Source organism: Erythrolamprus reginae, chromosome 2, assembly GCF_031021105.1.
Source record: "Erythrolamprus reginae isolate rEryReg1 chromosome 2, rEryReg1.hap1, whole genome shotgun sequence".
In the NCBI taxonomy this organism is placed as follows: Eukaryota; Metazoa; Chordata; class Lepidosauria; order Squamata; family Dipsadidae; genus Erythrolamprus; species Erythrolamprus reginae.
In genome coordinates this window covers 209,711,389-209,733,868 of record NC_091951.1, presented here as the reverse complement: position 1 = coordinate 209,733,868, position 22,480 = coordinate 209,711,389, and the positions used below count along the sequence as shown (strand labels likewise).

The window sequence follows — 22,480 nt, the reverse complement described above, 5'->3', positions numbered from 1 at the left end:
GGCCCGATAAGTTCCTTTGCGTGTCTCTTAGTTCGGGCAATGTGTTAAGATCTGTTGAAGGGGGAGAGTCCATGTCAGCGGTTTGTGGCAAAGGATTTTCTGTTCGTTTCCGAATGTGGTCGATGTGTCGTTTCCACAGTCGACCATCCTCTAGTTTTACTATATAAGTCTTTGGTGCATTTTGTTTGACAACAATTCCTTTCATCCAGTTTACACCTCCATCAAAAATTTTTACAAATACATTTTGTCCCAAATACATTTCCCTTTCAGGTTTTACAAACATTTGATTATTAACACAGAATCTTGGGTTCAACCTGTCTAGTGGTGACCTTAATTTTCTTCCCATTAATAACTCTGCAGGGCTTACATGTGTGTGAGAGTTAGGGGTGATGTGTTGGGTAAGCAAGAATTGGTCCAAATTTTGCTGTACATCCCCAGGGCCTGACCTGCGCAATGCCTCCTTCGCCACACGAACGTAACGTTCTGCCAAGCCATTAGCCCATGGCGAGTAAGGCGAGATGAGGGCATGCCTGACCCCAAGGCCGTCTAGGAACAATTCGAATTGCCTGGCTGTTAGCTGTGGCCCATTGTCAGACACTAAGATATCTGGGCAACCATGGGTGGCAAACAGTCTACTCAATACCTTGATGGTGGCACTTGTGGTTATATTGTTCATTGCTATTATTTCCACCCACTTGGAGAATGCATCAACCACTATCAGGAAATACTGGGATCCCACTGGTGAAGGCTGGCTGGGGAATTCTGGGAGTTGAAGTCCAGATATCTTCAAGTTGCCAAGGTTGAGAAACACTGCCCTAATGGACAATCACTTTAATATGAGGCAACAGTGTGCGGCAGCAGTCAAAAAAGCCCATACAATCCTAGGTTGTATTAGAATCAAGATCACATGAAGAATTGGTTCCGCTTTGTAAAGCCTTAGCAACACCACACTTAGAATACAGCATCCAGTTTTGTCACCATATTATAAAAAATGTATAAAGACTCGGGAAAGAATATAGAAAAAAGGAACAAAGATATTAGGGAGCTGGAAACTAAAACATATAAAGAACGGTTGCAGAAATTGGGCATGCCTAGTCTTGTGAAAAAAAGAACTAGGAGTGACATAATAGCAGTGTTCCAATATTTGACAGGCTGCAACATAAAAAGAGAGGGTCAATCCATTTTCCAAAGCACCAGAAGACAAGACAAGAAACAATGGGTGGAAATTAATCAAGGAGAGAAGCAACCTAAAACTAAGGAGAAATTGCCTAGCAGAACAATTAACCAGTGGAATGGCTTTCCTTCAGAAGTTGTGGGTGCTCCATAACTGGAAGCTTTCAAAGAGAGACTGGACAGTCACTTATGTATCTGGAATAGTACAGGGCAGTGATGGTGAACCTATCACAGAGAGCCATATTTGCTTGCACGCGAGCCGTTGCCCTAGCTCAACTCCAGCATGCATGTGTGCACCAGAGGCTCTGTGCATGTGTGCACAGAGGCTCTGATAGGGTATTTTTGGCTTCCAGAGGGCCTCCAGGGGAAATGGGGGAACATGTTTTTGTCCACCCCAGGCTCAGGTGAAACCTCTGGAGCCTGGGGAAGGTGAAAAACAGGCATACTGGGCAGTAATGGGCAGCCAAAATTTTTACTGCCATACTGTGGGTGTGGCTTATTTTGTGGGTATGGCTTGATGGTCATGTGACCAGGTAGGAGTGGCTTGACGGCCATGTGACCAGGTGGGAGTGGCTTGAACGATCATCTTTCTTCAAGTGAACTGTTAAGCCCTCACCAGTGTCGCTCTCTGGGGTGACAATTTGCTTCGCGTTTCCCGCACTCTCCTTTCTGGGTCACCCCCTGCCTCAGTCTGGGTAGCTAGGCGAATGGGTGCCAATCAGCTGTTGAGAAAAGAGGGGGGGAGGAAAGGGGCCCCCTGCAACTCCTGCAGGTGCTGGTCTCCCTGCCGCTTTACGAGGAGGAGGATGGGAGGGGGGGTCAGCTTCATTTATGTTGTGAGCCACCCCGAGTCCTCGGAGAGGGGCAGCAAATAAAACCAAGAAATAAATAAATAGGTTTCCACTGGTGGAACGGTGTTCCACCCTGTCCTGCCTGCTGCCCACCCCTGGTACCGGGCCAATTAGAAGTTGGGAAATGGGCTGTTTCTGGCCCCCATAGGCCTTGGGGGGGCAGGGGAGGAGGCAATATTCACCCTCCCCAGGCATTGAATCATGGGTGTGGGCACTCGCGCAGGTGTGATAGTGTGTGCTCATGGACTTTTGGCCCCCGAGGGAAAAAAGGTTCACCATCACTGGTATAAGGTCTCCAACTTGAGCAGCCTAGAACAGTGATGGCAAATCTTTTAGACATTGAGTGCCCAAGCTGTGCATGCCACAACTGAAAGGTGTGTATGCGTGTGCAGAGCAGAGACCGGAAGATGATTTGGCTAGTGAGCGGGGGGGGGGGGGATCCCAACACCAGCTGCGTGGCAAGAAGTAAGATATTTTCTTTTGTGAACTTTTTTTTTTCATTTGCAGGGAAAGAGAAGCTCACGAAAGAAATGCCACAGAGATCTGACCTGGGGTGCAGAGAGGGGCTCTGAGTGCCACCTGTGGCATGTGTGCCATATGTTTGCCATCATGGGCCTAGAAGATCTGCTATGGCTAAGTTTAAATCAGGTTTTGTAGAGGGTTTTCTTCATTTCTAACTGAAAAATACTGCAAGGATTTGCAAAGGTTAGCTGATAGGCTCAACTCAATGTGTTGACAGGCGTAAATGGAAGGGGCAGAAATTTGAAGCAAGGTCAGGATTCTTCTGAGTAATATTCTTCTGGGATTAAATTGTTGTCTTAGGAAATGGTGAGGATACCTTCCGTTTTGTCCTTTGCAGTCTTAAGCCCCTGGAGAAGAAAACTCGACTATTGCAAGAGGAACTGGAAGAAATCCAGGGAGTTCTGCAGGAGTATCAGAACCGAAGCCGTCAACGCCAGCTGCATATCCACAAGCAAGTGAGCCCCTCAGGGGACTATTTAAGAACTCTGCATTCTGTCTTCACTATGCTCAGCTTCCCTTCCTTCTTCCTTTATCGGATTGTGTTTACCCCTCAGGGTGGAGATAAGAAAATTGGATTATATGCAGTAATGGGCTGTTGCACCCACAGGGGGCGGGGGGCGCCCAGGGTGGTAGTAGGTTTATGGACTATTTAATAGTTTTTTAAGTTGTCCTTCCTTCTCTAGCACCTTAGTTTGATCCTTAATTACTTTTAAAATAGAAATTAATTAAATAGTATATTTTACCTATAAACGCTTTAGAAAATAGAAACATGGAAGACTGACGGCAGAGAAAAGACCTCATGATCCATCTAGTCTGCCCTTATACTATTTCCTATATTTTATCTTAGGATGGATATATGTTTATCCCAGGCATGTTTAAATTCAGTTACTGTGGATTTACCAACCACGTCTGCTGGAAGTTTGTTCCAACCATCTACTGCTTTAATCATTTTAATGATTACCTAGAACTGAACTTTTGTAGCAATTAAAAAAAATTGAACTACTTGCCTAATCTGTTATCATACTAAACCTTGTGGGTTCAGTACAAAACATTAAAATGTTACTGTGCTCCTCAACCAATAATGCTGTCTATCATTTGTCCTTTTTGTGGCTATTCAAATAATGTGACTTAATCAACTGAAAAAGAGTCCAAGGACCTATGTGAAAACTTATCTTGGTTGGTAAGCCACTCCCACCGAGTCACATGACCTTTAAGCAACCCCCCCAGACACATGACCATCAAGCCACTCCCACCTGGTCACATGGCCAGCAAGCTGCTCCTACCCAGTCACATGACCATCAAACCACCACAAAATAAGCCACGCTCAAAGGGTGGCAGTTAAAAATTTGGCAGCCCATCACTGATTATATGACATGGTTTTCTAGAAACCTTGACCAATTTGTATTCTGGGAGAAAGAAGTTGGTATTAGAATGGCTCTCTAGACCGACAGGAGTCAATAAGGGATGTGGGGTGGGGTTTTTTTGTAATTTTTGTAATTGCTATTTCAATGTTCTGTTTTTAGTCTTTATTTCTGATGGCCAATGATACATCTTCTTCTTCACACTTAGGCATTCTATAACAACTTTTTAAAAATACTCTTGAGTGAATTGATCAAATCCAGAGAAGTATTCATGCCAGTATGAGGTTTCTCATTATTCTACCTGATATGTAACATTTTGAAGAAATAAAAACCAGTGTCTTTAAAGATAGGCATTCTGGCCCTCTCTAAATGTTTTGGACAAGAGTTTTGATACACCTTTCTCATTGGCCTTGCCATCTTCCTGATGATAATCCCAAACCTGCCCTTTGTAAATGTTTGCTATGGCAAATGCAATAGAAATTGGATTATTTTTAAAAAACATTCTTTTTGAGAATTTCACACTAAGGCCATTCAAATCAAGAAAATAGTGCTAAGTTTAATAACAGTTTGAATTCATTATTGTAATTTTATTTATTTTTATTTTAAACAATTTACATTGCCACCCATTCACACATGGTGATTCAAGGCATCTTGAGAATATAAAAACATCAAGTATAAAAAAATAAAACTAATAGGAAAAAATAAATAATAAAATAATACCCCCCCTCCCATCTCAGTGACAACACCTCATGCATCTAATGAACTCCATCCTGCTCTGGGTTCCCCAGGCCCACTGGCAAAACCAGGTCTCTCTCATTTTCCCCTCCACTTTGCTCATTTCTCCCTTTCTCTCTCTCTCTCTCCTCTTCCCATTCTCTCCCTCCAGCTCTCATTTTTCTCTCCCTCTCCCCTTCTCTCTCTCTGTCTCTCTTTCATTTGTTTCTCTCTTTCTTCTCCCTTTCTTCTCTTCACTCCTGCACTCCAGTTATTGTCCCCCCCCTGCAGCTCTTTTCCCGAGCGCAGAGGGGGGGAGCTCCCTCCCAAAGGGGCGGGAGGCAAGGGCTGCTTGAGCAGAAATGTTACTCCCTGTAACCTAAGAAAGAGCTGAAGTCCGAGTCCACAGAGAGGAGCAGCATACAAGTCCAATTAATAATAATAATTTTTAAAAAGTCATTCCACCAGTCTCCTGTCTCTTCAGTATATGAACTCAACAATTCCCTTTTCTCTGTCTTATCTCTCCCCTTCCCCCTTTTGTGGGGGAGTTAAGGGCTGCCTTGAGTACAAATGTGGCACAAAGGCAAGTACAGGGCCACTTTGCTCCTGCACTAAGGCTCTGGTGACCCTTCTCCTCCTTCCTCTCCTTATTGTGACCTTCTGTCTGGCTGTGGCAAGGCTGGTAGGGTGCACATGAGCGGGGAGACCCTCTTCAACCAAGCGCTCAGACTTGACCAAAGTGCAGCAAAGGTGCCCAGCCCTTCCTGTCATCCCGTCCTCCCAGATCCCATTCCCACTCCACCAGCCCTTGTGTTAGCGAGGCCGGCATCGGTTGCAGCAGTGTTGGGCCAGTGTCTCTGGGTGAAAAGCAAGCAACTGAGGCATGACTGGTACCAGCAAGGGCTGGAAGAATCTCCAGGAAAAGTGAGACAGTGGAGAATCAGCTCCAGGTGATTCTCCATCCCCCACCATTGCCCTTACCTCCTCAGGCCAGCTGAGAGTGACTGGGAGAGCTGGGCAAGGGGTGGAAACAGCCAATAGTGGGACTGGGAGACGCAGCGGAAGGCCCAAAGAGCTGCATGCAGCTCCAGAGCCACAGTTTGCTGACGCCCGTTTTAGGGGATGGGACCTACAAGATTTCTTGCCTCCTCACTCTAGTGGCAATCTTAGCTAAAGTCCCCTGCAGGCAATGATGGGCTCCTACGGGTATGGTCAGATTCACAGTACGGGTAGCAAAATTTTATTCCCCCCCCCTTTTCCCCCCTTCTGGGCTCTGGGTATGTTTTCCTATCGCAGCAAATGAGGTTGAATGTGTATAATTTTAGAAGATCTGTGCGTGCATGTGTGTACATAAACTTTATATAGTAGATAATCAGGGGTGGGCTACTGTCCAGATTGGGGGGGGGGGGAATGCAGTAGGGTAGCGAAAATGGAACTCCAACCCAGAGCACCCAATTTGCACTGAAAGATGTTGAAACAAAATGCATAAGTCACGCTCACAGTGTGGTAATAAAAATTTTGGTAGCCCATCACTGCCTGCAGGACAGGAATAACAATACTGTACTGATTTTACTGCACAAAAATTTGCATAAAGCACGCTGAATATTCTAAAGTGCAACACAGTATGATTTTTAAGTGTTAATAGTGCTGATAATAAAATTTTTTACAAAACTAAACTAAACAAAAAAACATAATCTAAGCAGCAGGGCTTACATAGTTTCATTTCTTTGCTAAATTGCAGGAAAGGGAAAATCAGAAAATGGCTGAGATAGTTAAAGAACTGGAAAAAAGGGTGAGTATTTCAGAGAGGGCAGAGTTCAAAAAGATTGCTGCCTTTATTCTAGACTTCATTTGACTATAAAATAAAGTGATTAGGTTTGGCTTACGGTTACGGTTATCACTTTATGCTCCAAGTACAATAAATCATAAAACATAAACCTGCAAATTAACTGTAGCATACCAGATTTTACAGATTAACAGAGTTGGAAGGGATCTTGCAGGTCCAACCACCTGCCCCAGATGAAATAATTTGATGTTACAAATATGCCAAATTTCATTAACCAACATTTGAATATGCAGCAGTTAATTTGCAACCTGAAATAGAAATTGGACATTGTACCTGTCATTTGATTCCTGTGACTCTATGGGATAAATCCATGTAGCTTTCTTAGCAGTTTCATGGAAGTGGTTTCTTATTGCCTCCTTAAAAAAAACCATCCCAACTTTCCAATTCAGAGATTTCCTGTTAGTCTCCCATCCAATTATTAACTAGATTTGTCCTTGCATGCATTTGAAGATCTGCTAAATTTGGTTAGTTGCTGCCACCTAGCAGTGATAGTATATACAGTACACTATATAGAAATGGTGGAAGCCAGGAAAAATAAATGAAGAGCTCCCCCTTTTGGTGAGAAGTGGGAAGGGTAAAGCCTTAGAAACAAATGCAAAACACCAGCTGTTAAATAAGGAACCAATTATAGCTTGGTAAGAATGGTAAGAATAAGTCAGTAATGCAGCTCTGAATCTGAGATAATGTTTACTTGGGGTGGCAATTTTCAGCATGTAGCGGGGCTTACACACCAACTCAATGTTAAATATGCATCAGAACTATACTTAGATGGCTGAACATCTTTGGATATAATGTATGTTGCTTATCTATCAATTATTTCACAAGTGTGATTACATTATCAATGGAGATAGCACATATAGGAATTGTATGACACTATATAAATCTAATCTGGCTTCAAATATAGTTCAAATGAATCTGAAAATTCAGATCAGAAAAAATAACGCACTAGTATAGTCTGACTAAATGATCAGCTACAGGGGCTAGATTTATAAAGATAAAGTGAAATTTCCTGTAGGATTAAGGCTCTCCACTGATTTCAGAAATCTGGAAAATCACTTTCCTCTCATACTGTTATTCTTCCAAACCATATTAAGTTGGATGCAGGTTGGCCACCTCTGGTTCATAGGAATCCTTTTCTGAAACAAATGGGGGGGACAAGCATACATGAACATAGCAGGAATTGCCTTTGATACAAGATGCTTCATTTGCTAATTCTTCAGAAAGTGAAAGCCTCAGCAGATGGACATGTTTAGTCTAGAAAAATCTGTTCTTGGCTCAACTCTGAGAGGGCAGGCCGATGTGGAAATGTATGAGAGATCAAAGAAGAAACCAACTGCAATAGTAACTACCTATCTGTGAGCCCACATAATGGCACTGCCTTCTTTCTAACTATGAAAATTTTGGATTCTTTTTTTGCAATAATTATATACAGGTCTTCAAGCAACAGCTGGATGAGCAGTACAACAAAGATGTTCTGAAGAAACTCAGATCAGAAGGCAATGAACTGAAGGTAACTTTCACGTGCTTTATATATTTGATATAAGGGCCTACTAGACTAGGAAATCAATACTATTAATGTAAAAATGATCACAGAATTTGGTAGAAATGTAATAGAAATTCTAAGCATTGATGTTATCTTGCATACTTATTTTATGCACACACATATACATACACACACACGTTCTTACTAAATATAGCTCTGCTTGCTTGAGTAACTGTCCCTTCTCTTTCACAAGAGAAGATCCATTTGCACAGGCAAGAAGAGTATGTGCTTGTTTATTATACTACATGCTACAGCTGCCAGATTTATTAAGACAAAGTAGGATTTCCATATGCAATCAGGTTATTAAATTAACAGTGCTCTACTGCTGCCCCAGTCCCTACAACTAGATGCTGTAGCTGTTGGGCAGTAAACAGCATAGGAACGAGGAAGTCTGCTAATTCATCTTCTGTTCTTTTCCAGGAAGTGGGAAAAATCTGAATGGAGATAGGAGATCTCTGTAGTCTCTTCATGGGAAGGGAGAAAGGAATGAGCTTTCTTGAGCGTGGAAGAGTCCTCTGAGCAGCAATATTGTGCTCATAGTTGGTTCCCTTCTGTTTCCCAAAGTACAATAATGGAAAATGTCTCTACTAAGAATATATAAAGTTTAAAGGACACCTCTTTCTGATTAAGCTTTGAAGCAAAACTGCATAGGCACTGCTTATATGCACCAGAGAGCTATTTTGCTGCTCTGCAAGAATGTAGTCCCTGGGCATTTCCTTTGGTATGAGCTGTCAATCAAGTCCAAGAGATGTGCACTTCAGTGCTTTGAGAAGTAGGGTGAAGCACCGAGGCGGAATACATTTACAGCATGGTTTAAAATGTGTTGTTGAGGTGGAACATTTTTGCTTTGCAAAGTACAGTGTTTAGTTGGGCTATTAGAGCTACTAGGAATATACAGTATATATATATCCAAGTTTTCATGTGTGAAGAAATTGAATGTATTCTTGCTGTTCTGAGAATATAGTTTTTCACCAGCTTACTCACTTATGGAAGACAAAAGAGAACTACTTTATTGAAACTAGAGCTCCACAATTGTGTCCCAGGTTTGGGACAGAAATAATCTCGAATGCTCAAAATATTAAGGGACAGCTCATAGTTGTGACTGGGACTTTGCATTTGAAGACTGGAAGTTGCTGCAACTAAATTGTTAAATTTTTTTCTCCACCGACATAGAGGCACTTATTTGAATGGGAAGCTCAGTGGCAGACAAAGTATGACGGGATCAGGCAGGTAAATCAATTGTATTTCTGGTTTCAAAGTTCCTTTGTTTTTGATGGCAAACTAAACTACTCATGGGTCTTTGGCTGAGAAAAATGAGCCAAGGCATGATGATTATTTTCCAGGTGTCTATAATAGTCAATTTTGTCAACGTTCACAATTCAGCAGATAGGGTTCAATAGTTATCTCAGCTGCTACTTCTTGGATCCTTCTAGTTATACTTTAATTTGAGAGATATGCCATGCTTAGAAGCATCTTCTAAGACTAAAAGGTCCATTTATTCATAATAAAAGTAGCTTTATGGAAATATTGAATATAAGAATTAGAAACAAATGCTCTGAAAGTACATACTGTAATATTAAATTCCCACAAAGCTCAGTTAGATGCTTCTGGGAAGTCCCCAAATACTAAAGTAATAGTTTCTACCACTGATTTTTTCCAGAAAGAGGCACTGGGTGGCCTGCTGCATCCCATATAATACACTATGCAGCCATTACAAATAATTGCTACTATCAGCCCAGCCCCTATGAAGTTGTCTAAATCCATTCAAAGCGGTCCAAGTTTGTAACTATCACCGCCTTATCTTCTGATTTCCTTTCCATCTTCAACATTTAGGCTTACCAGATCATGCTGAATTCTAGAATTAGGAAATAAGCGTAATACCTTCCTCCCCCCTGTTCACTGTTCATTATGCACTCTCCTTCAAATCCTTTGTCTGCCTAATATCTGATCAACCCCCTCACTGTATGGAATAAGTTGTCATGGTGTGGTTGCGTTCTTTTTTTATCAGATGGTGTTAAGCTAAGGCTGGAATAGTCCATGTCAGTGACATTGCTAGGGGAATCTGCACTGGGCAGAGGGTTGGACTATATAATTTCTAAAATCCCTTCCAATTTAAAATTTCTACGACTACCACTTTGATGAAAGAATAATAGAACATAAAGATACATGTAGATACACGTTAATATAATTTCAAAAACTACACCTCAAAAATATGCAAGGCTCATTTTTTTTTTACATGGAAATACAATAAAAATCTTCTAATATATTTTTGGCATTTTAGAAACGGCAGCATATTGAGAAACTGAGCACGGTAATCCAAGGGCTGTCTCTGAAGAGCCAGGTATGACAACTTTTGTCCCCTGCAACAGAGTTGTCACATATATGAAGCTAACAGAATTTATGCAGGATCAAAGAGAATCACAAAGTAAAAGTGAGTCGGCACTGAAAGAAATGAGGCACTGCACTGTCTTCTAAAAGAAGACATAGACTTAGTAAATGTCCCCCAGAGAAGTTTGGTCCAAAAGAAAGACAACCAAGTTAAGCGCTTATGCTTTGGCTGGGTGCAAAAGGTAGAAGGTTGGTGCAGGGAACTGGGATAGAAGGCAGCTGAGCAAGCAAATGCTTGCTGGGACAGACTCTGGTGACTGAGGCTTCTCAGGATATGGCTAGCTAGTGTTGAGAATTGGAGCCTGTCTTATTGAGACTCGGAGCTGGGTGGGACCAAGCCTTGAATGGCTTGAATTGGAGTGGGTAGTCATGTAAATACCCACAATTTCTGTTTAATAACTGCAATCGGGAGTGCTGGGATTGCCATCATAAGATGATATGGTCACATGACATCTTGTTCTATGACCACGGTGATTGTAACTGCAATCTTGGTGCCAGGTGAGACAATAAGTTTCGGACTATCTGTAGCTGCCACATCAATCTAAGTGCTGAAACAATAGATAAAAGTTGAAAATCGATGAAAATTGTGTCTGCCAAATTCCTGAGAAAAATCCTCTCCTACGTTTGATTTCAGGTTCAGATTATCTTCAATTAGAATTAAATGGCATATAATGAAATCCAATATAGAGTATCAAGGATTAGAGATCTCCAAATTAATCTCTCTTCCTGTATTTATTTTATTTTATTTTTATTTATTTTTATTTTATATTTTATATTTTATATTTTATATTTTATATTTTATATTTTATATTTTATATTTTATATTTTATATTTTATATTTTATATTTTATATTTTATATTTTATATTTTATATTTTATATTTTATATTTTATATTTTATATTTTATATTTTATATTTTATATTTTATATTTTATATTTTATATTTTATATTTTATATTTTATATTTTATATTTTATATTTTATATTTTATATTTTATATTTTATATTTTATATTTTATATTATTTTATATTTTATATTTTATATTTTATTTTATTTTTTAATTTTTATGCCACCCTTCTCCTTAGACTCAGAGCGGCTTACAACATGTTAGCAATAGCACTTTTTAACAGAACCAGCATATTGCCCTCACAATCCGGAGTATCCTGCCATCTCAGACCTTTCAAAAGACTTTGAAGCAGGGCTGAAATTCATCTGTTTCTGGTAGTAGAAATTTTGAGTAGCTCAGACTCAGAGAACAGGCAAACTGGCTGGCTTTAGAATGGGATGGGAATGGAGATTTTGCAATATCCTTCCCCCAGGAATGGGGAGAGAATGTGGATTTTGCTGTCACACCCACCAAGCCATGCCCACAGAACAGGTAGAGGAAAAAATTGAATTTCACCCCTGGTTTAAAGCCTAGCTGAAATAGTGTAAAAATTTAAGATAAAACAAATTTGAAAGCCTAAAAAGCAATGTTGTTTTCTTTCTAAATCAATGAAGGAGCTGCACCGACACACCACCTCCTTAGAAGACAATGTGGTGGAAGTTCAACAGGAAATAGCACTGTAAGGACTCAGTTCTTCATCTGTAAAACAGGAATAGCAATATAATATCCATTTGAAACAATGTTGAAATCTACTTACCTTCCCTATTGGTTCAGAAGCAAGAGCTTTGCATACGCATGTCATCATCAGGCATACTTTTTCACCCACTGCTGTTCTGGATTCTGGTAGAACTTCAGTTACATTGGGAATAACACTTACTGAATGCAGGATTTCATAAACAAAAACTCTCCTCTCCTCTGTATTCAAAATGCATTACAGACAGTCACATTCCTCTCTCTTTATCTTTAGCAATTAGAGCACACAAACATTTCTCCATGCCTCCTCCCTTATCTTAAGATTTATGTCTATACAGCGTAGTTTAAAAGCACCAGGAATAGCTGTGAAATAACAAAGAATAAGCTAACTCACTCCAAAGCCAAAACAACACATATCCATGATGGATTTACAACATTGAAAAACTCCGCCTTTCTTCCCCGCTGGCACCCTGACATGACGAATACATCACTCCAGAAATTAACCCGTTCCTCCCCTTAATATCTTTTCCCTAACACTTGCTCCTTGCGTTTTTGAACTCTTCTGAATTGAGGGTTTAACCAGCGATTGTCTGTCTCTTCCTCATGAGTCTGGACTCATAGCAACATCCTGTGGCTGGCCTCCCACCTGTTCTGATACCTGTAACCCAGGGTCTGGCACTAATTCATAAACACTATCTGTATCAGTCATCTAACTCTTCACCATCCTCCAACTGACCAGGAGTATATACAACACCTGCACATGCACAGAATGCTTGGCGCATGCACAGAGGGTTAACAATAAAGAGAAAATGGCAATGCCCAGGTGGGTGGGTGGAGTCTTGCACTGCTGCCGCTACCGCTTCTCTGAACCATTGGTATTGAACTACTAGTATGCCCGAACCAGGCCGAACAGGTAGTAGCATTTCACCCCTGATTTGAGGGCATCTCAACAAACAGGCCTTGGGAATGTAGGCTGGAAATAAATAAAACCAAAGAGACGTCCCCATAATATTTTTTAGGTTTGGCACATGTTCTCATTGAAAATATCCTGTGATGGGATTAGTATTGGAGTTTCTTATATTTGACAGTGGAATTGCTTTTATTTGTGAGAAACATTGTGCTTTTGTGTGTGTGTGTGTGTGTGTGTGTGCGCGCGTGCAGACAGGCATAAAGACAAGAGGTGTTTTAGGAAACTTCAAACTTTAATCAGCATTTTAAAAGACTTGAAAAGCAACTTCATATTTTTCTGTAAAGCAAGAATGGGTTACTGAGTTGCAAGTGACAAAATATTCGGTCCACAGTTGCATTTTCACTACTGTTTTCTATTTTAGTTTGCAGAAAGATGCCCTGTCTGGAGAAATGGTGACCTCGGCAGGGGGCTTTCTTTGGGAGGAACAAGTGTGTGACCAGATGGTATGAAGTTTGTGGTTGCAATTGTTCTTAATGCCACCCTCTTCCCAAAACAAAACTATGGATGAGTTGGCCAGTGCCTTCTCCAACTAGTTCCCTGCCTTGAGATACTTCAGCATTTTCCTCTGACCAGTCCATATGAAAAGGGCTGTATCACTGCCACCTTCCTTGTACAGTGATACCTCATCATACAAACTTTTCGAGATACAAACCCGGGGTTTAAGATTTTTTTGTCTCTTATTACAAACTATTTTCACCTTACAAACCCACCACCACCACTGGGATGCCCCGCCTCCGGATTTCCGTTGCCAGTGAAGCCCCTGTTTTTGCACTGCTGGGATTCCCCTGAGGCTCCCCTCCATGGGAAACCCCACATCCAGACTTCCGTGTTTTTGCGATGCTGCAGGGGAATCCCAGCAGGGGAATCCAGCAGCGCAAAAACGGGCGCTTCACTGGCAACGGAAGTCCGGAGGTGGGGTTTCCCAGTGAGGGGAGCCTCAGAGAAATCGCAGCATCACAAAAACACAGAGGTCCGGAGGTGGGGTTTCCCATGGAGGGGAGCCTCAGGGGAATCCCAGCAGCGCAAAAACGGGTGCTTCGGCTGGCAAAAGGGGTGAATTTTGGGCTTGCACGCATTAATCACTTTTCCATTGATTCCTATGGGAAACATTGTTTCATCTTACAAACTTTTCACCTTAAGAACCTTGTCCCAGAACCAATTAAGTTTCTAAGACAAGGTATCACTGTATTTTTTAAAAATGATGTCATAGGATCATGATTTGAAGAGTGAAGAGCCAATGGGATAAAGCAAGAGTCTGCATCAATGGGAACCCTGACATTCTGACATGCACACTACAGACAGGGGTTGCAGTGATTTTTGAGTACGTTGGAGCAGAGCTGGAAGTTTGTTCTCGTCCAAAAGGGTCTAGGACAATTTGCCATGACCAGCTCACCATGGTCATCTTGCTCCAGGAAAACTCATAGTGGGACAAGAGTTAACAATGTTAATGTAACATCAAAGAAGTGTAGAACAGAATAATTAAAGAGAGGATGCAAAAGGAAGGACAAAACAGTGTGAATGACAAAAATTAAAATATGTTTAAAATTATTTTAAATAATTGAGTTGTTGAGTTAACTCATGGCGAATGAGCTATGGTAAGTTGGCCACAGCAAGTCAGTCATGACAAATTGGCCATGATGAGTTGGCTTCTGCGAGTTTAGTTTAGATTAGATAGTAATCTAATAGAGTTGGAAAGGACCTTGTAATTCAGTGCTGGTGGACCTATGGCACGGGTGCCACAGTTGGCACTCAGAGCCATATCTGCTGGCACATGAGCCATTGCCCTAGCTCAGCTGCAACATGCATGTGTGTGCTGGCCAGCTGATTTTTGACTCACATAGAGGCTCTGGGAGGGCGTTTTTGGCTTTCAGAGAGCCTCTGGGAGGATGGGGGAGGTGTTTTTACCCTCCTCCGGCTTCAGGGAAGCCTTTAAAGCCTGGGGAGGGTGAAACACGAGCCTACTGGGCCCACCAGAAGTTGGGAAACAGACAGTTTCCACCCTCCAGAGGACCTCCAGGAGGGTGGGGGAAGCTGTTTTTGCCCTCCCAAGGATTGAATTATGGGTGTGAACATACACGCATGCACGATAGCATGCACGCATGCTCTTTCGGCACCCAAGGAAAAAAAGCTTAGCCATCACTGCTGTAGGTCATCTAGTTCAGCCCCCACTCAAGTAGGAATCCCTACACCATTTTAGACAAATGGCAGTCCAATCTCCTCTTGGATTTCTCAAATGATGGAGTGTTCACAACCTCAGCAGGCAAGCTGTTCCACTGGTTGATCACTCTCCCTGTCAGAAAGTTTCTCCTTATTTCCAGGTTGAATCTCTCTTTGGTCAGCTTCCACCCATTATTCCATGTCTGGCCTAACCCCCCCTCACTGTAGCAGCCCCTCAAGTTGTCCTATTCCATGTCCACAAGGAGTGCAAGGCAATTACACTTAATCACACAGCTGTAGAACCAGCCCAGGACAGCTGCAAATCCTATCTATGGCCTTCACCTTTGCCACTTCTTTTCTGTTTGATTCTTGCTTTTTAAAGGAGAAAGAAACCGTCAAAGGAGACTCCTCAATTTATTATCAGAATTGGGACTGCAAGCAATGCAGTCATTGAGCCACCATGTGACTGGATCTGATTTTATGCCTGCCACTGGGAAAGTTGCAAATCATGACCATGTGACCGCAAGACTGTACAAGAAATGTAAATGTGGTAGCCCAAGTGCCCAAATTGCAATCATGTGGTTGTGGGAGTGATGAGCTGATTGTAATTCTAAGGACGGGTCATCATTTTTTCTATGGCAATCATAACTTTGAAGCATTGTGGTTATAAATCGAAGGTTACCTCCATGCTCCGTTCTTTGAAATAAATGTGTGCTAAGAGGAACTCTTCCATCTCACATTTTGTTTTTCCTATTCTTTCAGAAGAGACTTACAAGTCTGGAACTATACAGAAGTACTTCCAATGAGTACTGCTCATCCATGTAAGTGGCCAATGGACTATGATTTATTAACATGTTAACTCTTTGTACGATATTTTAATTGAATAACTTTAAATTGAATAAGCTGCCTAGAGTTGCCTTCGCAGGTGGGGTAGAATATAAGTCTAAAAAAATAAACATGCAGGTACTGTAAATAGATAAGATGCAAAGCAGAAGTGTTGGAGATGGGCGGGATGGAAAAAAAGGAAAGGGCAAAAGCTGTATTTACACAACAAGCTTTAACCAGATTAAAGAGGACAAAAAGCTGAATTGCATGATGTGTAACAACAAGAAGTCTTTATTACAGTCAAAGACCATCAATATAATAATAATAGTTGAAGTAGACCCAGAGGCAGGGTTCAAACAAATCGGTACTTTTATTCAGCTCAGAGAACAAGTGACCGCTCAGCAAGGCAAAGTGACAATTCAGCTAGTACCGACTGACTCTGCTTGGAGAAACCGCTTCTTTTATACATTTGCGGCTCCCGCCAAAGCAAGAGCCAGCCGCGTCTGAGCCAATCAGGAGCGACTTCCTGCTTTAGCTCAGACAGCGCTGGAAGACGGAACAAACTATCTACAAGCAATACAAGGTAGCCATTTCAAGATACAACACCCCTCCCCTCATAGTTGGACACATCCATCACGAAAGCCATGTGACAAAGTCGTCCAATCGGTGGGGTCTCCGTGAAGCTCGCTCTGACCTGCGCAGTTCAATTTCTCCTTCGACACCGACTGTGGAAGATGGCTCACCGTTGTTCTCCCGGTGCGGTGGACTTGGCCTGGCGGGCCCAACGCAGACCTCGGAGGAGGAGGATGGCTCGGCGTCGCTGGATGGCTCTCCCTGGCCCGATAAGTTCCTTTGCGTGTCTCTTAGTTCGGGCAATGTGTTAAGATCTGTTGAAGGGGGAGAGTCCATGTCAGCGGTTTGTGGCAAAGGATTTTCTGTTCGTTTCCGAATGTGGTCGATGTGTCGTTTCCACAGTCGACCATCCTCTAGTTTTACTATATAAGTCTTTGGTGCATTTTGTTTGACAACAATTCCTTTCATCCAGTTTACACCTCCATCAAAAATTTTTACAAATACATTTTGTCCCAAATACATTTCCCTTTCAGGTTTTACAAACATTTGATTATTAACACAGAATCTTGGGTTCAACCTGTCTAGTGGTGACCTTAATTTTCTTCCCATTAATAACTCTGCAGGGCTTACATGTGTGTGAGAGTTAGGGGTGATGTGTTGGGTAAGCAAGAATTGGTCCAAATTTTGCTGTACATCCCCAGGGCCTGACCTGCGCAATGCCTCCTTCGCCACACGAACGTAACGTTCTGCCAAGCCATTAGCCCATGGCGAGTAAGGCGAGATGAGGGCATGCCTGACCCCAAGGCCGTCTAGGAACAATTCGAATTGCCTGGCTGTTAGCTGTGGCCCATTGTCAGACACTAAGATATCTGGGCAACCATGGGTGGCAAACAGTCTACTCAATACCTTGATGGTGGCACTTGTGGTTATATTGTTCATTGCTATTATTTCCACCCACTTGGAGAATGCATCAACCACTATCAGGAAATACTGGGATCCCACTGGACCAGCAAAGTCAATGTGGATTCTTGACCAAGGCCCAGCAGGCTGCTCCCACTCAGCCGGGGTTGTTTTGGGGGGATTAGGCCGTGATTCTTGGCATGGGTCACACTTTGATACCCAGTTCTCAATATCAGCATCCAACCCTGGCCACCATAAATGCCCTCTTGCTAGGCTCTTCATCCTGACAATCCCAGGATGGCCTACATGTAACATTTTGAGTACCTTTACCCTTAGGCTTTTGGGGATGATCACTCTATCTCCCCACAGCAGGCAACCCTTTACATATGATAATTCAAGTCTTTTGGTTTTGAAATCACACAATTCAGGTTTCACAGAGTCAGTTTGCCATCCCTTAAGTACACAGTTGACCACTTGTTTAAGGATTTGATCTTGCTGCGTGTGTGCAGCTACCTCTTTGGCCGTGGTTAGTGGGTTATCCTCGAGCTCTATCATTAATACATCTGTGGAAGGAGCAGGGTCCTCCACTAAGTCTGTTATGGGGCACCTACTGAGGCCATCTGCATGATTGATTTCCTTCCCCCCCTTGTGGGTGAGTTCATACTGGTACCCTGAGAGGAAAAGGGCCCACCTGATCAGTCTTGGAGACATAAATGGTGGAGTGGGCTTGTTGGGGGCTAGCAGGCCTAGTAAGGGCTTGTGGTCTGTAACCAATTCAAAACTTCTTCCAAAAATGTAGTTGTGAAATTTCTTCACCCCTGCTACTAAAGCTAGAGCCTCTTTATCTAACTGGCTATAATTCCTCTCTATGCTGGTCATGGTTCTGGAAAAAAATGCTATTGGGGCCTCTGTATTATTAGGTAGAACGTGAGCTAGGACTCCTCCTACGCCGTATGGCGAAGCGTCGCACGTGAGCCTAATGGGTAGTGAAGTACTATACTGGACTACCACACTCTTAGAAGTCAATAATTGCTTTATTTGGAAAAAGGCTTCACGTTCAATTTCCCCCCAGGTCCAACGGGTTTCCTTCTGGAGTAAACGATGTAGAGGCTCTGCTACTGTTGCCTTCTGCTTCAAAAAAACGGAATAAAAATTAAGGAGGCCTAAAAATGCCTGCAGTTCATTTTTATCTTGTGGCTCCGGGGCTTCCCTAATGGCCCTCAGTTTCTCTGTTGTGGGGTGGATACCTTCTCTGTCCACTTTATATCCCAGGAATTCTATACTGTTGGTTCCCCAAACGCATTTGTCAGGCTTGATCCTTAACCCTTTATCCTGTAACCTCTTAAGTACTTCCCTTATTCTTTTGTTTACTTGCTCTTGGTTTTCCCCTGCAATTAAGATGTCATCAAAATATGGGATGGCCCCATTTACCCCTGACAAAAGGCGTTCCATAATACTCTGGAATATCCCTGGGGCTATGCTTACCCCAAACTGTAACCTTGTGCATTTGAAAGCCCCCCTGTGCGTTACAATTGTTTGCGCGTTTGCTGTTTGTTCATCGACCGGGAGTTGCTGGTAAGCTTGCGCAAGGTCGATTTTTGCAAACCTTTTCCCTTCCCCCAGGGAGTGTAAGAGTTGTTGTACCACCGGGATGGGGTAGGGGTGATGTTGGAGAGCCTTATTAAGGGTGGATTTATAGTCAGCGCAAACCCTTAAGGAACCATCTGGCTTTAAAGGCGTAACTATGGGCGTTTCCCATGGCCCTTGTTCCACAGGGACTAAAATACCTTGGCTTATAAGTTTATCCAGCTGCAGGTCTAGCTTGGGAAGCAGCGGGAGGGGTACCCTGCGAGGTTTGAGCCGGACTGGTGGGACCTTGGGGTCAATAGAAAATGATATAGGGGGCCCCTTATACGATCCCAAGGTGGGGCTGAACACTTCAGGGAACTCTTGCACGAAATTAGGCATATTATCACAGTTTACAGTACAAACACCCGAAATTTCAATCCCCAAAGGTTCCATCCAAGCCAAACCCAGGAGAGAGTGCTTAGCCCCTGTTACAATAAGCATGGGTAGGGTACATTTGACATTCTTGAATACAATAGGTACATTTGCTGTTCCCAGGACCGAGATTACCCCCCCTTGAAAATCTCTGATTACTAAAGAGGTTTGTTTTAGATCAGATTTAGACAGATTAGGCATATACAGTTTGAACTTCTCCCATGGCATAATGGTATACCTAGACCCTGTATCAAGCTCCATTGAGCATGGTTGGTTGTTAAGTAACAGCGAGATAACAATTTTGCCCCCTTTTTTAGTTGCCGTGTTATTCACGGAAAATTGAGTGTTACCTCTTGAGTAGTCGCGGTTAGCGGTTGAGTAGTTTCTTTGACCCGAATAGCGGAACGGTCGGTTTTCTCGCGGTTGGGGCGTCTGGTTTTGTGGTCGTTGGTGGCGCGGTGTGGAGAATGTCTCCTCTGGTGCCGTTGCTCTGCATGCGATGGCGATGTGGCCTCGGCGGTTGCAGCGGTGGCATGTGGCGTCCCGGAAGGGGCATCGATGGCGCTGGTGGTTCCCTCGGCAGCCGGCGCAGGGGGCTGGGGGGTGAGTAGCTCTGTGGTGTCTTGGCTGGTCTTGTACCAGGAAGCAGTTGTCCACGTTGTGAGCTGGTTGGCTGAGGTCGTCTGATCCCTCGGCGCGGGGAGACGCGGAGTCAATCTTGGCGATGAGTTCTCGCCTTCCGTGTTCTTTTAATTCTCTAGCCGCTGCATCGGTGGCTTCTGCGGTTTGCGCTAATTTAATCACAGTTTGTAGCGTCGGTTCGTCTTCGGTGAGGAGTTTGTTCCTCACCGTGGCGCTTCTCATGCCGAAAACCAAGGCATCGGTGAGGCGAGCTTCCGGGTCTTTAAACTTGCATTGTGCAAGTACCGTCCGAAGTCGCGTTGTAAATTGGTTGATTGACTCTGTTTCCTTCTGAGCCATCATGGAGAACTGATGCCGGAAAACCATGGCTGGTTTGGTCGGTTTGAAATGGCTCACTAGCTTGTCTTGTAGGACGTCCCAAGCGACGGTTCTTGCTGGCTGCGGGTCGGTGAGAGTCTGGGCAAGGCCACGGATTTCCGGGCCGCAGTAATTCAAAAACATAGCTCGTCTGCGATCGGCTTCGGCGTCCTGTATTCCTGCCGCCTCGAGGAAGATTTCGAAGGTAGCCATGTATTCGTCCCAGGACGTTTTTTCGGGGTCGAAGAATTCTGGAGCCCGGCCGATCTGGACGTTGCTCATGTTGCACGCGAGGTTTCTTCCGTCCGTCGTCGCCAGTGAAGTAGACCCAGAGGCAGGGTTCAAACAAATCGGTACTTTTATTCAGCTCAGAGAACAAGTGACCGCTCAGCAAGGCAAAGTGACAATTCAGCTAGTACCGACTGACTCTGCTTGGAGAAACCGCTTCTTTTATACATTTGCGGCTCCCGCCAAAGCAAGAGCCAGCCGCGTCTGAGCCAATCAGGAGCGACTTCCTGCTTTAGCTCAGACAGCGCTGGAAGACGGAACAAACTATCTACAAGCAATACAAGGTAGCCATTTCAAGATACAACAATAGTAATAATAATAATATATTATTTTTAAAAAAACAGAATATCCTAGAATTGTTTCAGATTCTTAGAATCCAGACATTTTAGTATCTCTTTGATCCTAGTAGCAGATTCCTGGGTGATAAATGTAGTCCTTGACTTACAGCCATTCGTTGACCATCCAAAGTTGGTCATCACCCAAGTCAACAAAGACATGCTAGGTGTTGAGGTTCTTGGACATCTGGAGACAAACGAGTTACAAAATTCATGACTTTTGGCTGACCAACCAAAATTGACCCATTGTAAATATACAAAAGATATACATATCTCACTATGATGAAGGCACACATTTGCGATGAATCCTCACTGCTGCTGCACAGAATCTGGCCACCTGTGCTGTAATTTTGGCCTGCTCATCTTTAAGCAGCCACTCGAGATAGGTAGTGTCTGAGTGGCTAGGATACCTTGCAATTAGTGGCAAAATATGTTTTTTCCCAATGCCTGTATAAAAGGAGCATGATGTGTAAAACTTACTTAATCTAAACTTTGTTTTCTCTCCAAGACTGTGTTAGGTGGTTTTATACTTTAGCTTTAAGTTATTAATCTCCCATGAATAAACCAAATGGAAATAAAGCTAGTTAAAGAAATCCCATTCTGGATTTCAGTTCCTCCCACTCAGTGAAGGGCCACCAAAATTTTTACCACCACACTGTGAGCATGACTTATGCTGGACACCCTGCATTTTCTTTCAACATCTTTCAATGCAAATTGGGTGCTCTGGGATGGAGCTCCATTTTTGCTACCCCACTGCGTTTCTCCCCCACCCCGGTCTGGGCAGTAGTCCACCCCTGCTCCCACTGCTTTGGCTATGATTGTTGTCTGTTTATTCTGATTGGTGATCCCCCACACCTTTTAAAACTTCTCCTCAACTGATTTTTTAAAATAAAGACAATATTACAGATTTTCCAATTTTTCCCCCTATTCATTGGCTATAATTTTGAAGAAAGTGATGACTGTTCAATTTCACCTAGTTAAAAAAAAAAGAGATGGCTCCTTCTTTAGCATTATATTCCAATATTAAATCAATGATTTCTTTTAATGAAGATAAAGTAAATCCACCTTTTCATTGTTCAACCAAAAACCATCAGCTGTATTTGATCCTATTCTTGTGCCATTGTTTACGTATCATTCTTTCCCATTTTTGTGCAGCTCTTTCCCACGTCCAACTCTCCAGGCTGCCTGGAGGATGCTGTGGGCCTCAGCCAAAATCCTGCTTTTGATCCTGCTGTTAGCTCTGCCTCTCCATATCTTTCATGCCAGGTACTCCAGGCAGCCATGCTTGCAGCTGCACTCAACTCCCCTGCTCTACATCCAGTCCAAGAGGTTGTTTCCTCCTTTAGCTTCTTGAAGGCACTTATGCACCCATCATTTAATAAAACTGAATAACAATCACCACAAACATATGTTTACCTGAACTTGGAACCAGATCTGATGTTTATTGTGCCACT

The 22,480-nt window shown here is 42.9% G+C and overlaps 1 protein-coding gene across 1 annotated transcript; it reads left to right on the top strand.

Annotated features, from left to right (window-relative positions):
- The first annotated feature begins 2,929 nt into the window (after nucleotides 1-2,929).
- LOC139159500 (uncharacterized) lies at nucleotides 2,930-22,380 on the top strand. The gene is made up of 9 exons (XM_070736816.1): nucleotides 2,930-2,997; nucleotides 6,363-6,413; nucleotides 7,900-7,977; nucleotides 9,184-9,240; nucleotides 10,292-10,351; nucleotides 11,900-11,964; nucleotides 13,310-13,391; nucleotides 15,868-15,926; nucleotides 22,182-22,380. Exons 2-9 carry the CDS (start codon nucleotides 6,381-6,383, stop codon nucleotides 22,378-22,380), a joined length of 633 nt encoding a protein of 210 aa, XP_070592917.1. The 5' UTR covers nucleotides 2,930-2,997; nucleotides 6,363-6,380.
- Nucleotides 22,381-22,480: the final 100 nt, after the last annotated feature.

Excerpts from the sequence above, each read along its gene's own strand:
- LOC139159500 (XM_070736816.1), top strand. The coding sequence starts at position 6,381 with ATGGCTGAGATAGTTAAAGAACTGGAAAAAAGG. Across the intron at positions 7,978-9,183 it reads CAGAAGGCAATGAACTGAAG|AGGCACTTATTTGAATGGGA; the intron begins GTAACTTTCACG and ends CCACCGACATAG. Across the intron at positions 15,927-22,181 it reads AATGAGTACTGCTCATCCAT|CTCTTTCCCACGTCCAACTC; the intron begins GTAAGTGGCCAA and ends ATTTTTGTGCAG.